The 19,637-nt window shown below is 42.4% G+C and overlaps 1 protein-coding gene and 1 pseudogene across 7 annotated transcripts in view; one reads left to right on the top strand and one right to left on the bottom strand.

The window, feature by feature from the left end:
* Nucleotides 1-19,637, top strand: part of OSBPL3 (oxysterol binding protein like 3) — a 116,252-nt gene that overhangs the window by 74,162 nt on the left and 22,453 nt on the right. For 6 of the 7 annotated variants that reach the window (XM_066631349.1, XM_066631344.1, XM_066631345.1 and 3 more), the window contains 6 exons: nucleotides 219-342; nucleotides 2,594-2,697; nucleotides 2,813-2,905; nucleotides 5,612-5,768; nucleotides 9,128-9,258; nucleotides 18,325-18,432. In XM_066631349.1, coding sequence (XP_066487446.1) covers nucleotides 219-342; nucleotides 2,594-2,697; nucleotides 2,813-2,905; nucleotides 5,612-5,768; nucleotides 9,128-9,258; nucleotides 18,325-18,432 — 717 coding nt within the window. The remainder of the gene's footprint in view (nucleotides 1-218; nucleotides 343-2,593; nucleotides 2,698-2,812; nucleotides 2,906-5,611; nucleotides 5,769-9,127; nucleotides 9,259-18,324; nucleotides 18,433-19,637) is intronic. The other variant, XM_066631351.1, reaches the window with a different exon arrangement.
* LOC136655132 (5S ribosomal RNA) lies at nucleotides 2,361-2,474 on the bottom strand (annotated as a pseudogene).

Genomic DNA, 19,637 nt, shown 5'->3' with positions numbered 1-19,637 from the left:
GGTATAGATGGTTATTCAGTCAACCTCCAAATAGTCCTTACGGCAAGCAGTTTTATAAATTTGGAGCTGGGGAGAAGAACAACTTTTGCAAGGCTTCTGAACCTGCATGCAGGCCTCTGTGCCTGACTTTGACATGCCCATTGGTCCTAAAGCTGTGCAATGCATTTGTTTCTGCACTGGAATCCTATTGATGATGCAGTCTTGTTTCCATGGAACAGAGAGGCAGCATGACACAACAAAATTCAATGCAGACTGGAAGTAGTTTATCATTCTCCTGTTCAAATGAGTCAAGGATTCCACCTTGGTTGCAGTCTTCTGAAGATATGGAAAGATGCTCAAAAGGTAACTTAGCTAGGAGGGCTTCAAGTTATCTTGCTTTCACAAAATATTCTTCTGCAAATCTCTGTGACATAGTGGTTCTCACACAGTCTCCACCATAGAACTTTATGATTTAAAATCAAGCTTCAAGTATCCTTGTTATTGGGCCAGCTTAGATGTGAAACCGTAGTTTCCATTAGGTGAAAAAGCCTCTGTGAGATACAGGCTTGTGAATTTCCCCCTTCTTCTTTGAGGAGGAGGAATCTTTTACTTCCACTTTGAAGTAAATCATAATTCTGTATTATGTCTGAACTTGGGGGACCCTTATTTACCTTAAAACCACAGTTAAAGAACAAACCAGAATGTGAAACTGTATCTCACAGCCCGGGTTGGGTGTAAGATCGTCTATGAAAATATTTATGTGTACATCCATTTTTTATTAGGTTTCTTCAGTTGCATTGAAGATCATTGTGTCTGTTTTGAATAAAAACTAAAAGTTACAATGGAAATAATAGTACTTGATGATGCTTTTGATACTAATGCTACAGCCAGGGTAGTGTAGTGGTTTGGGAGGTGGACTTAGACCTGGAAGATCCAGGTTCAAATCTCCCCTCAGCCATGAAGCTTCCTGAGTGACCTTGGCCAGTCACTTTCTCTCAGCCTCAGGTACCTCACAGGGTTGCTGTGAGGACAAAAGGAGGGGAGCAGCTGTGTACATTGCCCCGAGCTCTTTGGAGGAAGGATGGTATAAAAATGTGAAAAATAAATTATTATGCATCCATATAACAGCAAACTGAAGCAAGGAATCAACATTGCTCTCCATTTACTTCTCCCTCCTTCAGTGTGTTGTCCTGAGTGTGTATCTCTCACAGTGACCTGGGGCACCAACTGTCTGTGGTGGGGGGGAAAAGAAGGAACAAATAGTGTATAATTTTATGTTGCTGTTGCGTTTGTAGGCTTTTGATTTAAGCTGCCTTGAGGTCATCTGAAAAGCAGGATGAAAGTCTCCAAAATAAATTGATAAATGACAAACAAAAAGGAGGTTGATTATGATTACATATGGCAGTCCCTACATCAGTGGTTCCCAAACTGGTAGGTCGTGACCCACCAGGGGAACCAGAAATCGGCAGTTCCAGGGGAACCAGAAAATGACAGCATCACACTCGGGACAATTGTGCTGCTGTCTAGGAGGGAAGCATTTTTTTTTTACACTTACCTTGGGATTAGTAGGACTCTCTGGAGGGTCCAGGGAGTCTGTGACCCCCTCTGTAGTTCTCACAGCAGCTTCAAACTCCTGATAAAAAGAAATAAAAACTTTCAATTTTGTGACAAAAACAGGAAGTTTTTTTTCTCTTTTTATCATGAGTTTGAAGCTGCCAAGCAGAGGGGGTCACAGACTCCTTTGACCCTCCAGAGAGCCCTACCAACCCCCAGGTACGTGTGAAAAACCCTTTGGGAACCACTGCCCTACATCAAATTTTAATGTAACTACACAGAATGTATTTTTAAATAGCCATTCTTTCACAGGTGGTGCATTTTGCTCCATCAGTCTACTAAAGTCTAAACACATACTAACAATGATGGGTATATATTTGTCTGAGCTGACTCAAGATCTCCCAGTGCCTGATGCAGTGCACCTAATGTCCCCTTTCTTACACTGTGGTGCACCATCCTCTACCACTGTTCCCCCTCCTGCTCTATGAATTCAAAAAGGAAGCTCGAAGGAGAGGGGATGTTTAAAAAAGCACTACTCTTCTCTCCACGGTTCCTGTTGAGCTTCATTTCACTCTTCCTTTGTGAATCCTGGAGGTGGGAGAGCGGCACAGGTGGGAAGCAGGGTGCCTCCTGCAAAATTGCCACCTCTGGTGACTGCCTCAGATAGCCACATGGGTGGGCTGGCTGGCTCTGCTATTCATTATACTCACTTTTGGTAGTTGTGTTAAGAGAGCCTGTTGGAGTAGCAGCTGAATGAAACTTTATCTGATAACCAGTTCCATCCTTTGGTTGGTTGGCAACCTTCAGTCTCGAAAGACTATGGTATAAGCCTACAACACCCGGTATTCCCAAGCGGTCTCCCATCCAAGTACTAACCAGGCCTGACCCTGCTTAGCTTCCAAGATCAGATGAGATCAGGCACGTGCAGGGTAACAGTACACCCTGTAAATTTACAGGAGTCAATGATATAAAAAAAGTTTGTGCCGAAAAGTTTACTCTGCTGTTGGTGGGATGCATGTTTTGGCAACGCTACTGAGAAATGTTTCTTTGCTTGTTATAGACCTCTCCCACTGTCATAGCTATCTCTTGGAGATGAGCCAGTTGTTGCAAAGCATGGAAGTTCTCCATAGGACGTACTCAGCACCTGCCATCAATGCCATGCAGGTTGGTTGTAGAAATTACTGTGGCTGGTGGATCACACTGCTGTTTCAGTACAGAGCAGTCTTCCTAGATTTATAACATGTGGTGCTCTTCCCTTTCCCTTGTACTGTTCCTAAAGGGCATCCCTTTTGAAAGTCCTAAGAAGGAAAAAAGAACGCACAGAAGATGGCGTTCCCGGGCGATCAGTAAAGATGCTAAAGCAATGTTGCAGGTAATTGATCTCTTTTCCCCCATGCCTTTGCCAAAAATACAATATGAAGCACCGGTGAAACCCACTTTTCTCCAGCAGGAGTAGAAGTGATAGCCTGAGTAATTGCTAACTATGACAGATGGTTATTTCATTCTGCTGCTGTAAACAGCATGCAGTATGAGCAGAGGGCATTTTATTAACGAACCTATTGAGCCTTTAATCCAGTGCAATTTTGATAACCTAATAAATAACATTTATCTTCAGAGCTCAATCGATTTGGAGAGCAAACATTGATTTGGGCCGCTGGGTTTAAATGGGCAGCATCCATTCAGAAGGAAGAAGCTGAGAAGGAGACGGTTTATTGGTAGAGTACACTATATGCATACAGAAGGCTTCAACCAGTTTCAGGCATCTCCAGTTAAAGGATTTGAGTTAGCAGGGCTGGAAATGACTTTCTTCCTGAAGCCTTGGCAAGTCAGGGCCATTTGGGTTCTAGACTGTATAGCCTGTATGTTAGCCTGACTCAGTTTAAGGTAGCGCCTTATTTATGCTGTAAGGTTGGGGCATTGGTCAGTGGACTGGCCAAGTATTATCAGTTGACTGCTTATAATTTGCTTGTGGTCCGATATTCCATATAGTTAAATCGTGTATCTTTGTTGTTTGTGCCTTGGTTCCATCTGATAATGATGGCAAGAGGTGAGGATTCCTTGCTCCCCACCCTGTAAAAGTGCAGGCTGCAAAGGCACACATACGCCCCCCCCCAACAGTAGGAGCAAGCACTGCCTACCCTGAAGCTCTCCCTGTTTAAGCTACATAACCCAGTTTCTTCCACTGGCCATGTGCTGTAACTGCAGGGATTTCTATGCAGGGAGATAGGTTCAGGAAAGATGCATCCAGCAAAGACATGCAAGCAGTCCTCGGAAAGACAGTGGTCTGGGATTGCCAGCTAGCCAAAAGCTTACCTTTTTAAAGTTGCTTTTCAGAGAATGCACATCCAGCCAAGTAGTTTTTGCTGCCATTGTGTATGTATGAGTGGTGACTTCATTTGCAGTGTAGTGTATGTGTGTGCATGCACTATGAATGTGCTGGGGAATGTGAATGCATGTTCAGTATGTGATTCCATATATCACCATCCCTTAATAGAAGAAAAAAATGGAAGTGGCTGATACTGTTTTATAGGGGAGGTTTAATGATATTGTATGTGAATGTTGATTTCCTGGATGAGTGTAGACACACCAGGAAGCCCAGGGGACAGCCTAATCCTCTTGCCCACAGTCAAATGCCTGCCTGCTTTCTCACCCCAGACGACCCTTCAGACAGTGAAGCAGTGGAGTCACTGCTTCCTTAGGCTGGCAGGCTAAAAATGAGATGCAGAACCTCAGATTCAATGTCCAAGAAAGACATTCTGCACATGCTCAGAGGTACTCTCTCCTAAGTGCCTGAATGTTTTATAAAGCAGAATCATGAATGTCCTGGAGTCGAGACTACCACCGAGTCAGTTATATTTGCTGTGGGGAGGAGGAGCCTCCATGTAACCTGCTATAGCACTTTATAATATAAAGTGCTTTATCACACTTTATCTGAGAGGGGCTGGAATCCCCTAGTCATCTCCACAATTAGCATAATTCTCTCTGTTTGTTACTGTTCTAAAGAAACTAATATTTGACTATATTTGACCAGTCAGTTGACCAAACGTTGTGTTTCTTTCTTTTTTGACCAATCAAATGCCCACCCCTAATATACTGTCCAACATGCTTTTGCTGTGACTGTGCTCCAGCCTAGCAATCCCGCCCCTTACCTTCTCTTTCCCCGCCCCTCCCACCCCCTGGATTCTGCAAAACAGTTAATGAGGAGCTGGAGTGCAACTTTGCAGGTGAGTGACTGTTCTCGTAGCAAGAGGGGGAATGGCACAGGTCAGCAGAGAGAAAGGCGATACAGACCCAGACCACGGCTTATTCATGTCATCTCCATGTTAAATGTTCAATCATCAAACCACTGCTGCCAAAGATTTTGCAATTGGCCACTGTTGCAGAAGACTAGAGTCATGGTCTCTAACCATGGGCAAGCGCATTCTAATGCAACTCCAGCAGTACTCTTGGGTGATTTTTCTTAGTGGCAATGGCAGCAGTGACGATTCCTCCCATCTTTCCATCAGCAAATGGAGGGCATTTGAGGCAGCTGACTGGTACTAGGCGCTCAGTGGATTATCTTGGCAGGATGGACCCTCTGATGCCACCTCTTTTGTTAGTAAATGCTCTCTCCTGCTCTGTACAAGGAATGGAAAGGGAGATTTGGAAAGTTTTCAGCAAAAGGACTAGAAACGTGGTGGTTCTAGAAGAGGATACCAATTCAGAAACCTGAAGGGTGGAGGCACTGCCTTCATGGAAAAGGACTAATTTAGCATAGGCTTTCTGAGCAATCTGGGTAGGTAAATTATAAGAGTTTAAAGCCAGCAAGGAGGAGAATGCAGTGGTCGCTCTGGGATATGGGTCAGCACCATTTGAAAACTCTTGATCATTGAAATGCATAAGCAAATGAAGAACTTTTGTGAATGCGTTGAGTAAAAAACGTGACTGATCTAAAATGTATGAATTCTTATCTTTTAACTTGCAAGGGTAATAGAACGATTCAGATCAGCAACTTTTCCTCCTTTGTTCAAACTGCTTTGCTGGAAATCACTGGAACCTTTTTATATGAGTAACGAATGCTGTTGTGTGTTCCTTGTAGGTACCGACTGTTCTTTCAGCTCCATTGAGATTGCATGCTTCCAATCCTAATTTGTCTTCATTAGACTTTGCGGAAGAGAAAATTTACTCTAATGGCTCTGAGACTACATCAGAATTTTCTAAGATGCAAGAGGACTTGTGTCACATAGCACACAAAGGTAGGAAGGATTTTGGTTGTCACACTAAACAAAGATAATGGAAGTGCGGTTTGTGAAAAGTGAAGCTATAACAATGGTGTACAGTTGCTTGGTCTTTTTGTAAACATTCATTTGTGTTTAAAATGCCTCTCTCCCATCTGCCCAAAGATGGAACAGTTATCAGTTCTGACTTGAGCACTGAACCTTTGAAAATGGGCTAACTGGTCTGATTCAAGTGATCTGATCATTATGGCATTATCTGAATGTTTAATTTTATATCCTCTGCAGACACATTAAACTAATAATCTGGAAAAGAACATTAAGGTATATCTTGTTAATTCTGTCCATGCATCCTACTTCGCTGTAACTGGCCTTCATTTTTTAACCAGTAAACCTATAAATTTTTGTGGCAAGCCAGTCCAGTTTGCAGTATTTTAAGTGTCTGAATGGGTGATTTGAGATCTTCTAACCTGAAGATATTTGCTAAAAATCCATTAAAAAAAAAAAAAAAGCAGCAGCTATATATAGTATCTAGTAGATGTGTACACATGCTTCAAGGAGCTTGCTGAATTTCAAAGTTGGCATTTATGATGTAAGGGGGTTGCTATGGTAGTAACCTATTTTTAGTGAATGCAGAAGAGAGAATTTTCATTTTAAGGAGCCAGAGGGCCAGCTCAAGCTGGCAGTATTCAGCCTTTTGCAAAAATAAACACAAAAGTCAGGGGATCTACTTCTGCTAGCATGAGTGATGAATCTTTTGCCTGTCCATATTCATTTTTAGCTTTGTTCTAGAAGACAAACTTTGGAAATGAAGCAGTTGGAGTTTTTCATAAGCAACTTTCTTTTTTGTTTATAAACAGGAAGTATTGTTGAAAGCATTCCATTAAAAATGGAGAATATTTGGTGGTTTTCATCTCAGGGAGCTTTTATCTGCGGACCAAAAAACCCAAACAAACCCAACTTTTCAGATTTTCCTTTTGAAGCTTCATGTTGTTCATGTGATTAATCCTGTAATTTAGCTATTTTTCTTAGCTTTGATTCACATGAGCATTTTTGATGGTGAAACTGCATTGATGAGGCCTCCATCTCATAAGTGTAATGACCATTTCATTTTGTATATAGAGGAGAGTGCATTTCTTCTGCTCAGACCTTGACCCTGAGAATTGATTATATGACTTATTCCATAGGGAGGTTCTAGGTTTTTTGTTTTTTGGTGTGTGCAGTTAGGCCACATTTGTAGTCTGTCTTTCTTAAGAAGGATCCAGTTGACTATAGCCCTCAGAGCAGGATAGTCCAGTACTCTACAAGTATGAGATCCTATTTAGGGTAGTGGTTAAGAGTGACTTAAGAGTGGTTAAGATTGATTCAAATCTCCCCTCTGCCATGAATTTCCTAAGTGTCCTTAGGCAGGCCACTCCCTCTTAGCCTCAGCTTCCCAGCTGCAATAAGGGGATAATATTTATCTTGCAGGGTTGACACATATACATTAATACATGGTAAAATAACATTGAAGTGCTTTGTACACTCAGAAAGCACTATCCAAATGCTGAGTAGTAGTATTATTTATTACTCTGAAGCATTCCTGATGTAGTCCTCAGCATAAAAGGAGATGCCTGTATGATTAGATTAGCCTTAAGTGAATGGCTTGTTATGTTATTTTAAACCCATCATTAGCTAGTTCTTTTCATGGTATTCCATGACAGCATGTCAAGTTAGTTTTCCTTGAAATGATTCCTTGAAATGACTCTGTCAGTCCGCTTCTCCGGGGGCTACATTGACTGCCCATTCGTTTCCGGGCCCAATTCAAGGTGCTGGTTTTGATCTTTAAAGCCCTATACTGCTCTGGGCCAGGATATCTTAGAGACCGCCTACTCCCGTACAATCCAGCTCGCCATCTCAGGTCATCAGAGAAGGCCTTTTTGCAAGTGCCGCCACCCAAGGAGGTCCGGGGGGCGGCTGCAAGAAATAGGGCCTTCTCGGTAGTGGCACCAACATTATGGAACTCCCTTCCCCTTGATTTGAGAATGGCTCCCTCTCTTGAGAGTTTTCGGCGAGGCTTGAAAACACTGTTGTTTAAACAAGCCTTCTGATTTCTGGCCTTCTTAACATTTTTATACATCTTTTAGTTTGTTACAGGCTTGATTCCTCAGTAACTTGCTCTTTTATTCTGTCTTTTAATCTGACTACTGTTTTTATGGCCTCTGTAATGTGTTTTTAAATGTTTGTTATGTATTAATGTTTTTAAAATCTGTTTTTTAATATGTTGTTAGCCGCCCTGGGTCCCGTTAGGGAGAAGGGCGGGATAAAAATAAAGTTTTTATTATTATTATTATTATTATTATTATTATTATTATTATTATTATTATTATTATGTACATGGCACAAATGTAATTAGTTTAATTGTTAGCTTTGGTTTCCTTGCTTTCCATTGGTTTATATTTCATCGTTTAGACCAGCGATTTTCCAACTATTTTCATCTCTTGACACACTGTCAAGGTGTTAAAATTGTCAAGGCACACCATACTGCTGGCAGGGGGCTCACATGTCCCAATGGCCCTACTAATAAATGACCCTCCCCAAACTCCCTAGGCACACCTGTGGACCAGCTGTGGCACACCACTGTGCCATAGCAGAGTGGTTGAAAATCACAGGTTTAGACAATGAATGCTCAGGGGGAAAAGTCAGTGCTTTAAAACTAATGTCAATGTGAGTGTTCAATGTTACAAGCTGCTGAGAGTCCGTGTGGCATAGCAGATATTTCATTGGACTGGGAGACTTGATTTCAAATCCCCAAGGTGCTAGGAAGCTTCTTGTGTGACTGTCAAATAGGGACTGACTTGCAATTTAGCTTACCTCATAGAGGATAAAGTGGGATAACCCCATATACATTGATTTTGTGTATGACCTGGGATGCAAATGTGATGATAATCAGACCAAATAAACTTTAAAAACCATATCTGGTTTATAGAGCATAGTAGCTTGACTGGGTGTGATTTCTCATTTAATCATTGGCTTCAAATATCAGTCTCTGCATTCTTTGTGTGCCATTGTCCGGTTTATGGTCAGCACTTCTAGGGAGATCACCTTGACTATTTAGGAAATTCCCTTGAGTCATTTCCAAGCGTGTACACACTAAGGTTTTACCCAAAATAAGTACAATAACAGCAAAACCAAAGTGATGTGTTGAGAGTTTTCTTAATGAAGTGCCCACATTTTAATGCTCTGTGGCCCAGCCTCAAATTTATACACTCTCTAGCTTTTTGTCACATTTTTGTTTCCATTGCACTGGATTGTTCGACATCTTGCACTTTGGATTGTTTCCTTTCTGTAACCAGGACAGCTTCTAAATTACTGTTTTTATACTTTATATATATATACAGTGTACTTTACCTTGAAGTCGGCTTTTAGTGCAATATCAATGGAGCGGGAGAAGCTGAAGCAGATGTTTGAACACGATTCAGCATCATCTCCATCTGCTCATATAGCTGGACTGAAGAATGCCTTATCGTCTGTAAGTTACACATGTTGTTTGCATGGATGAGAGGGGCTTATAAATTGCTTGTTATCACTTCTTGGTTTGATCTTTGCAAAAAATGCTGTCAGAGGGCTGATGTCCCTAGGCCTTTATGTTCCTGAACTGTTGACATGTGCACCCATTACAATGGACAGATTGTGTGTGTGTGTGTGTGTGTGTGTGTGTGTGTGTGTGTGTGTGTGTGTGTGTGGGGAGGGGCATCCTATATGTTGCAGGCACCCTTGGAGAAGGATAGTTGTTTCTTTGAACTGTGTGTCTAGACAGATATATTTATGTGTTATCTCTATGTTGGGCAGGCCGTCCAGTTTAGCCCCTATGACAAGGTTGTCTGCAGTATTGCAGTGTGTTGCTTTTTCCCTGGTGAATGGTAATATAATTAATCGGTGGATCACCTTGCCATGAGATGTGGTGATGGCACCTGGCCTAGATGCTTTTAAAAGGGAGTTGGACAGATTTATGGAGGAAAATCCATCATAGGCTATGAGCCATAATGCATTTATGCAACATCCGGGTTTAGAGACGTCCTATCTCTGAATGCCAGATGAAAGGAAGTGGCAACAGAATACATGTATCTTGTTCTCTTTTGCGCTCCCTGAGCCATCTGTTGGGCCGCTGTGAGATTCAGGAAGCTAAACTAGATGGGCCCTTGGCTTGATCTAACAGGGCTCTTTATATGTTCTTATTTATGTTCTTCAGTTATTTGTGAGAAAGTCGAAGGGGTGCCTTTTGTTGATTGAGAACTGGTGTGGTATAGTAGTTTAGAGTCTGAACTGTAAATCAGAATTTCACTAGTTTAAATCTCCCCTCTACCATGAATTTCCAAGGTGGCCTTAAGCAATCCTCTCCCACTTAGCCTCAGTTCTCCCAGTTCCTTAATGGGATAATCATACTTACTTTTCCAGAGTTGTTTTACATCAAGATAACACCTGTGAAGTGTTAAGATAACTAACACTCTATTTGTTTGAGGACACCAAAAAAGCATCCCTGTGGGACAGGCCTAATGCCCAGGATGACTTTCTCCCCCCCTCCCCAAATTTAGTTTCATTGTTATTGGAGGTGGTGTGTGCTCACACACCCCCTGAATCCCCACCAGATGCTTTCTCTTCTTGTGTGTGCACATACCTCTCCATGGATGAGAGCAGAGGGTGGGAGGGCGAACAAGTTGGTGCATCCTTTTCCTCCTTTACTTACAAAAAGCATGGCATGCAGCACAGCTTCTGCTAAGGATGAATGGGAACAGAGGGTGCTGGGAACCAACATCCCTTTCTCCTGCTCATTGCAAATAGAAGTGGCACAGAACTGGGAAGCTGCACACTCTTCATGCCTAAAAGGGAAGGTGGGCTCCAAATCACCTCTACTGGGTCGCTCCACCAGCTGCACTGGAGAGGCAGGGGGCTGTTGCTGCTATGATTGTCATCTGACTTGCTCCCAGTGCCTGGAGTTTGATCAGAGCACCCAGAGGAGTTGCAGGCTATAAAGGGTTATAGACAGGTGAGCTGGTGTCCTCTTGATAGACTGCTTTGTCAAGCATACTCCATGTGACTATTGCAAGCCACTGCATGGCAAGGCAAGGCCAGGCCTGATGATGGTCTTGCTAGGGTGTGGCAGAACCGATCATGGCACTGGTGTGGTCTGGTGGTGTTTAGAATGTTCATCCAACATTCTAAACAACACCATACCAGAGAGACCTTGGATCAAATATTCAGTCGACCATGAAGCTCATTGACCTTGGGCTAGTCTCATTGTAACCTATCCCATAGTGTACTTGGAATGAAAAAAAAATAAGTGGTGGGAAGAATCACATATGCAGCCCTGAGCTCCTTGAAGGAACACTGGGATAAAAACTTAATAACCAAATCAAGCAAAGAGCTTGAGAATCAGCGTGTATTTATTTATTGCTGCCCAACCGACACTAGCAAAATTTGGTGGCAGGCCCACTATCTGTCAAATTGGTTGTGGTAGTTGTGAGGAATTAGTCGGCAACAGGGAAATTGCAAGGCAGTAACAAAGTGTTGTGTGACAAATTGAAATGTCAGAGCTGAGTGTATCTAGCCAACTTTTACAGGCTATTTTTCGTTTTATCCTAAAGGCTTTTCAAGAAATCGCAGCAACTAGCCAATCTAGCATGTGCCTTGATCACAGAGCTCTCCATTTCAGGGCAGGTATAGCGTGTATGTCACGCCTTCCCTTTGTGATAATAAAAGTATCTGAGGCTCAATGATTGATTCTGCTGGAGTTTAACCGAATTACTAACTCTACTTTCCTGGATGCTTGATGATGCTTCAGCATTAACCTCTCTTCACTCTGTTCTCCACCAAACTGTTGATGACATTCAGATGTTGGTTTAATGTACAGCTTCTGTGCTTGCCCCAGCCTGCTGTGGAATGCAATATGAAATTGACTTTGGAATATCAGCAGCTAAAGCTGTCGGTGATCTCAGTCACCAGGCTAACAGCAGTTAGCTTTGACAGGGAAAAGAAGTATGCCTGCTGCTCTGATAGGTTAGAACATATGGCTCAAGCTTATGGTTGGAAGGAGAGGTAAATCAGGGCTAGCAAACAATGTATCCTCATAAACAAAGTAAATTCAGAGTGACAACTACTGCTCGTTTGATAGAATCTGTTTTTGAACACAGTTGCAATGCTTTATTTTTTTCTGATTCTGAAACCTGTTCTCTGTGTGCAGCTGGATAAAGGTGTCGGAATCCTGAGAAGGTAGAGTGGGCTGTACACTTCAGACTGTAGCTGGGAACAATTGCAAACCTGGTCCCTGTGCCACCCAGGGCCAGGACCGCAAAATACTGCTCAGCCCCCACAGCCCAGAGACCTAAAAACATCTCTGGTTTTTGTGACTTTTCAGGCCTTCTGGAGGCCTCAGAAGGCCTGAAACATCCTTCTAAGGCCCTATAAACAGACCTGAAGAAGAAGAAGAAAACTAGCACAAAAAAAGGTGGCAGGGGGAGGAGTTGTACCCCTGCCACGTGGTGCCCTGGACATTTGCCTCACTGACCTTCCCCCCCCCCCCGTACATCAGTGACTGGGAAAGACAGAAACCCTGACGAGCTGCTGCCAGTCTGTTCAGAAGAGACTGAGTTAAATAGACCAACAATCTGACTCAGTAGGGTGTAGGTATAGATAAATTCCTATGAGAAATCCTTATTTCCTTTACAGAAACCCTAGGAAAAAACAGGTTATATTGGTCATGGTTTGTCTCCAAGGAAGTGGTTTCTGCCACACCAATAAAAACTAAAATGGAACCCTTAAGCCAGTTTCTGCTACCTCTCTCCATATTTATTTAATAATCTCTGTAAAAGGATTTAACGGTTTTAGAAGACAGATAACTATAGTCTTCTCTTCTTAAATGCCTGAGGCCTCCCTGGAATCTCAGGCAGTACAAAGAGTAGCTGTGGCTTGTGCAAGCTAGGTATCAAGCTGTTTTACTAACAGAGAGTTCTGACTTTGGTACAGATACCGGCAAAATCAGAATAACATTTTAAAAATTGGATCTTTTGGGAACGCTTTCACTGGCAAAGTGAATGAGCAAGGTCATGATCAAGGTCAGCTTTCACAATTTTGCTTGTCTCCACCTGTTGGCAAGCAGGGATAAACTCCAACCTTTCTTCAAGCCTGAAGCAAGAGAAGTGAATGGGGATTGTCCCAACAGTGACAGCAATTTTGTGTTCCTGGGTTGGGAAGAAGGCTGGTGATTGGCTGCTGATTTGTCGAGGTGCCCCTACAGAGTGCCTGGGTTGTATAGTGCCAAACAAGCAAGTCCTATCAAGATTGTTTAGCTGGAAACATTCTGCACCATAATAACAAAATACAATTGGATATATTGCTTTGTTTTTGCATATGGTAATCTGTTCTGTGAATCTCTGTGAATACAGAGTTGTAAAGGCATAGTTCAAATGTTCTAGGCAGCCATGGTTTGGTCACCTGGGCCATGTCTTGAGCTTTTAAACGGCCTCTGTCTTCCATGTGCTCTGATTCTCTCCATTTTCTTGTTTGTGGTAACTAGTTTGTTGTGTCCAACTCAACTACAGGTCCAACTGATTTTTTATACTTGGATTTGACTCAACACTCATGATCACTGCAAATAAGAAGGAATGTGCTGATCCCTGGAGAAGGGGGAAAAATGCATCCCTTTAGTTTAAAAAAATGACTTTTCTTACTGTCGTAGAGAGACAGTCATGCAAACGATCATTCCGTTCTTCAACTGAGCCAGGCAAAGGCAGGGGTTCCTTTGCATTTCTGATTGCTAACTACTTCTCTACAACAGTAAGGAAAAACTGTTTTTAACCACAGTTGTAAAGGGATGCCTTTTTTATTTTTTTAACCTGTTTTTATTTAACACGTTTTATGGTATCAGCAGGGAGTCCCAGAATCAAGCTCCTGCAGATGTCGAGGTATAACCTTATTCCATTAGGAGCAATGGAGGGGCAAGAAACCTAAAAGCGGGTCTTCAAATCTATTTTTTCACTTCTTTTAATCCACAGATTTTTTTTTAATCCTCTAGGGGTTCTGGAATGGAACCCCAGCGGATAACGAGGGATGACCTGTACTGTGAACCATAGTTCACATCCAAACCCAAACTGTCAACCGATTTAAACTGGGTTTCCAATTCTGGTTTGTGTCCGGTCTTGGTCTCTTGCAAGAACTCACAAGGCAAAATGATTGGAGTTCCAGTCCAACCTGGAAAATACTGAGGGAGAAACTTGATCCAACAGAGTCCAGGCTCTAACCAAATTCTTTTATACTGCCATGCCTGAACTTATGCTCCCATGCCCTACCACCACTGCTACAGGGTGAGGATCCTTAAATAGCAGCTTCCAAGTCTGAAGCTGAGCATTCTCCTGCCTTTCAGTCACCTCTTGCCTGAACAGTTCACTGTGTTGGCAGGAAGGAAAGGATGAGAGGTTCCTAGAATTTCAGGATCTGGCTCTGACATGACTGTCTCTTGGGAGGCTGGGTTCAGGTTCCTAAGGTTATTCAATGCCTGGTCTGTATGGACTCTCAGGACCTAGGCAGTTGGTACCAACTACTTCTCTTCTAAGTCTGAGTCCTGATCACTTGGAATTGAGGAAGTGGCTTCAGCAGCACAAGTGCCACCCAGGCAGGTGTCACCCCCCCCCAATGCCATGCAACACCCCCTTTTTCACCTGAACAAGTGACGTGCGACATCCGGAAGTGACTTAGCAGTGACACAATGACGTCATTACATCATCACCAAAGTGCTTCTGAGGTGTTATTTCTGGCCATTCAAGGCAGTGGGAGGGCCCATCAGCCGCCAAACCAGGCACAGGCCTCTGCTCAGTGGAGGCTTGGGTGGCCTGCCCATCATCCCCCGCCCCACACATCATCCGGGGTGGACCACGCTTGCTATACTACTGGTTTGAGGTTGTATGAAATAGAATACGGAATTTCTCATAAGTTCCTTTTGTGTGCATGCACCAGTTCTGCATACATGTGAAATACATGCTTAGGAAAGATGCTGTGGAATATTCCGTGCTGTTATTTGGCCGTGTAAGTCTGGTGCCAAGCAACACTTTGTCAGATGGTCACTGCAAAGAATTAGGCTGACATCTCAGTGTATTCCTGGAGGAAATATCGAATGTGGCTGAGTGTCTCCAGGAAATCCTAGAGGAAGAGTTGGCAAGGAAGGTGTAAAGGCAAATGATCCTGCCAAATTTGTCCTCAGAATGAGAGGATATGATACAGTTCAAACACAGTTGCTGAAAGTGTCCTTCTGGCTATATTCCCAGCAGATACTCTCCTTAGGAGCAGTTTGACGACCCATGAGAGATTTTGGGTGTACACCAATCTCTTTCTCCAATGAGATCCTGGATAAGAGGCCAAAAATACTGGTTCCTGCTCAGCTGTCAAGAGTACCTTTTTTAAAAACTTATTTTGTTTTGAGACATTAAATGTGATATAGTGCATTGTTGCTGGAGGAAGGCTTTCAGTGTTGCTTCCGCTACCATCCTGGTTTGTCTCATCTTAGATTATTAAAAGTCTGAACCTAGAAATACCATGTTCCCTTCTGCTGCTTCTAAACAGCATTACTGATTGAACAAAATTGTGTTCTGCTTATTCAATTAATGCGGAAAGTTGGACCATGTTGTTCCAGGTGGGGACAACAGCAACGCCATCTGCATAAGTAACCTGCTGGTACAATTTTCATTGTTTTAAGAAAGAAGAAAGTTCTGGGCACTGTGGTATGAAGCCTTGGAGAAATACAACTTGCCATGAAGCATGTGTAGTAGATGCATGCTTTTGTGTGCTCTAATCTGTAGAACTAACACACAAAAATCAAACCTGTGTGTCCATAGAAAGCATCCCCATCTAGTCTGCTTGCCCAGATGCTTTGTGAAGTTTGAATTTGTAGCTGTTTATCAAGCCATAACTACCAAGTTCCCACCTGAACCACTGCAGACGGTGGTGCCATTACATCTCAAAAGGGAATCTTCATCCCTCTTTTCTCTCTTATGTCTAGTCTGCCAAACTTTGATTGGAAGTTGAAGCCGAGCTAGGTGAAGGCAAGGAAAATGATGCTTCAACCTCTTGCCAACCTGGTTTCCACCTCTTCCCTACATATGGAGGCATCAGAGCTTACTTAAGTTTGTAGCAGGGTTGCCAGAATGGATGCATTTAAAAACCTGAGATTTCTAAGGCTGAATCTGGTGATGTCACAAGGTGGGCCTGGTAAGGTCTCCAAATTGCCAATGTTTGAAAAATGGGGGAAGGGAGAATCTGGTGGTAGGACCCAGTGGAAAGCAGCAGCTTAGCTCCTGCCTCAAAGTAACCATCTGCAGGACAGTTAAAGGGTTGTTTTTGGCAAACTGGTACCCCTGTTCTGCAGCTGGATGTATCTTAAGCCATATAAGGAGTCATTTAGGATAGTCAGTTCCTAAGCTGGCCAATTGTGCTGCCCAGGGGATTTTGTAGCTCCAGTGGAACTTGCCATCCTTTCAACTGCTTCTATATCAATGTGTTTTGGAGTGCAAAGAATTGTTATGCTAGTAATGACTCAGACTTCTGAACAGGGTTTAATTAGCTGGATTTTGCTGCATTCGATTTTAGCAGGATGGAAGTATCTAGAGACTGGGAATGCAAAAAAATTGTCAGATTATCTGCCATGAAGACGTGACATTTTTCACCCTAGTTTGGAAGCATTTTACCTTGTTTGTCATTCTGGAAACAAAATGCAATCTTATATAATTCATGAAGTTACGAGTGCAAACTGGAAACTTTGACAGAAGCCTCGCCTCTTTGAAAAGGAGCTTTGGTCTTCATTTTTGTACGTGTTGTACTGTGTCATGTTTAAATATCAGGGTGGAATCTTCCTCTCTCTTTAAATGTTTTCATTACCACATTGCATCCAGATGTGGTGTTTCTGACACTCCCAAACAAAAAGTCTTCTCATTTGTTTCACCCAAAGACAGACATACCTGACTGCTTTTCACTGCTAGGGGAGATAATTAACAAATGTAAATTCCCAAGTGATTAGTCATCTTTGCACTAAGAATCATATTCCGTTTGAGGAAAAAAGTGTTACTCCCACTTGCTTGAAGAGGCTTGTTTGATCTTGCCCTGATTACTCATATGCAATCTAAAGTCAGTTGGCTATTACTGACTTTAGTATGAGAGAGCCTTTCCTGCCATCTTTCATGCTGTAATGGAATTGGCTAGATGCCACTTTGCTATCATAACTCCCCTGCAGGCATGGGCCTAGTTTAATATGTGGCAGATCTTATGTATTCTTCCACCAGTTTCCTTAAGAAGAGGGACTATAACTCAATGTATAGCCAAGTGCCTTATTTCTGGTTCAGTCCTGAGCATCTTGAGGTAGGGCTCAGAAAGATTCCTATCTGAAAGACTGGAGAGCTACTTCCAGTCTGTGTTGATGATACTGAGCTAGACAGACCAGTAGTCTGACTCTATATCTGTTATCTGCAGCTAATGAGTTTCTGTGTGAGAACAAAGTGCTTATTTCTGGCCATTGTCTACTTAATGATGTCACTTCCAGCATAATGATGTCACTTCCAGCCCTCAGCAGGCACCATGAATGCTAACTTCAGCCCTCTGTATAAAACTAGTTTGACACCCCGGCTCTAGACAATAATTAACACATTTTAAGTTTCCAAGTGATTAGTCATACTTGCACCAAAAATCCTCTTTCATTTTGAGGTAACCCAGGGGCTGCAAGAGCTTGAGAGTAAGTAAGAGCTTGAGACAAAAAACAGAGGATGGAGAAAGAAATGGAGATCTATGACCCATAAAAAACTATCTACATCTTAAGGATATATAATATTTGATTTCATTGCTACGTCTCCCACCTTTGTATGTTTCTAGGGTTTATCGAAACCGGTCTACCCATGATTCAGAGTGAGAAGGTACAGTTATAGACTGTTCCCCTTCATATTACACATGGTGTTGTATTTTTGAGGCCTCCCTCAAGCAAAAGCCTTGTACATGTGCAAAACAGCAAATCAGATATGTTTCACACCTTTCCTGCAGCACACTCTTTTATTATGTGCAGTGAGATTTTATTTTTTTGCATGGGGAAACATCCTAAAATATGACTCCCCCATTTGCCGCCCAGAATTCTGCTACTTCATCTTACTGCGTCCTGGCCACACTTGCATGTCTGAAGCCATACAGTAATCTCTGTAGGGCGTATAGAATGAAGCCTGTAACCACCCAGAAAAACAGTAGCCATTGCTATTAACTAAGTAAAGCTCAATGTTAACCACTCCTCTACTTCAGGAGTGAGCTTCTTGTTAGATGCTATGCAGTTAGCTTAAAAGCAACTACCATAACTCCCTGTCATCTGTTGAAATCCACCGCTTCCTTTAGTGAAAAGGAAGACTGGTCTGCATTTATTTAGCATGCAGGAAGACAAGTATCAAGTAATATTTTTTGTAAGATACAGATATTCTTAGAGCCATCTAATTATGTGGTTTGTTCAAAAAAGGCAACCATATAAGTTTAGCTGAGACACCTTAATAGCCCAAATGTACTTCTTTTGTCTCAAATATTCCAGGCCATAGCACAAAACACAGATCTTAAAGACCGGTTACGCAGAATACATGCCGAATCTATGCTCCTTGATTCAGCAGCTAAAGCAAAATCCAGCCCTGATTTGGCCAAGGTGGGTATAGATTTCTATCTTTCTGCAAAGCTGTTTGCACCATCTTCCTCACCCCCCCACCCCGCTGTTACACGTGTAATCTGTTGTGTGGCTCCAGTTTATTGTGCTTCTATTTCCACCCCCATTCAGCTGCTCCTTTTCTCATGCCTATGACTCATCAGATGTTGTACTATGGCTTTAAATGAGAATCTTTCCCATAGATGATAGTTCCTCATTTTCAGGCATGATTTTTGCCAATGAGTGATTTGTCACCCTTTTTTTAATTTCTCCTGTGGTTTGCATATTAGTTAAACCTTCCTGTTTTTCTGTTTGGTGTTGCTGATTCATTCATATGCCCAGTACTTTTACTTGCTCACAAAGATTTAGTTGCTACAATTGCAGCTTTTGCGCAAAAATCCACAAAATGTTGTGAGACTTTCAAGAGCTCTCTTTTTTTGTAAGCAGTTATTCCAAGGCAGAATCGCTCACCCTGTACAGTCACCTAAGAACGGCATTTCACAAATGCACGATGAGCATGCCATTCTTCCACAGGCACGCCTTATTCTTTTATTTGAAAGAATAAGATGTAAAGGTGCAATATAGCTTGAGTTCCCTTGTCAGCAGCCAGGCTTCCCTCTTTGAAACAGACTTGCATGAGATATGTTTCTGCTGCTACCAATTGAGACTTCCTTGCAGCTGGATGAATATGAATGGACGGGTTTGTAGATCAGAATAGGTGGGAAAACTGGAAATGTTAATGAAGGAAGCAGGTGCTCTGTTCCTTAGAGTAGAGTCTCTAAATGTCAGATGGTGCAATAGGCTTTCTTCTGGGCATACATAATTTTTGAGAAGCATAATAAAGTTAACTGTAATGCTGACTATCACTGACTAAATGGTGTTTTCATGTTTACATTTTCATGTAAATGCGTGTGCCACTGAACTCCCAGTGATAAATTGTTGTGATGTTATCTGGAAGGGGAAAGACACAAAGTTAGTGTGTGCTCAGTGGTTTGCAGCCAGGGATTGCGATCAGGGACCAATCCTTGTGTGTCTCTCCAAAGTGGATAAAATTTAAGTGGGGACACACACACTTGTTTTGATTTGTTCTGTAGCTAACCTGGCCTGGTACATAGATAGGACTGTGAGTGCTACGTAGTGCCATAGTCAACTGTTTTGGTGCAGTTCCCTTCCAGTTTCATGAATGTTTTGATCCATCATATCCTGCA

This window comes from Tiliqua scincoides, chromosome 5 (assembly GCF_035046505.1).
Source record: "Tiliqua scincoides isolate rTilSci1 chromosome 5, rTilSci1.hap2, whole genome shotgun sequence".
Lineage (NCBI taxonomy): Eukaryota > Metazoa > Chordata > Lepidosauria > Squamata > Scincidae > Tiliqua > Tiliqua scincoides.
Note: the sequence above shows the minus strand (reverse complement) of the source record. Positions and strands in the feature narration are given on the sequence as shown.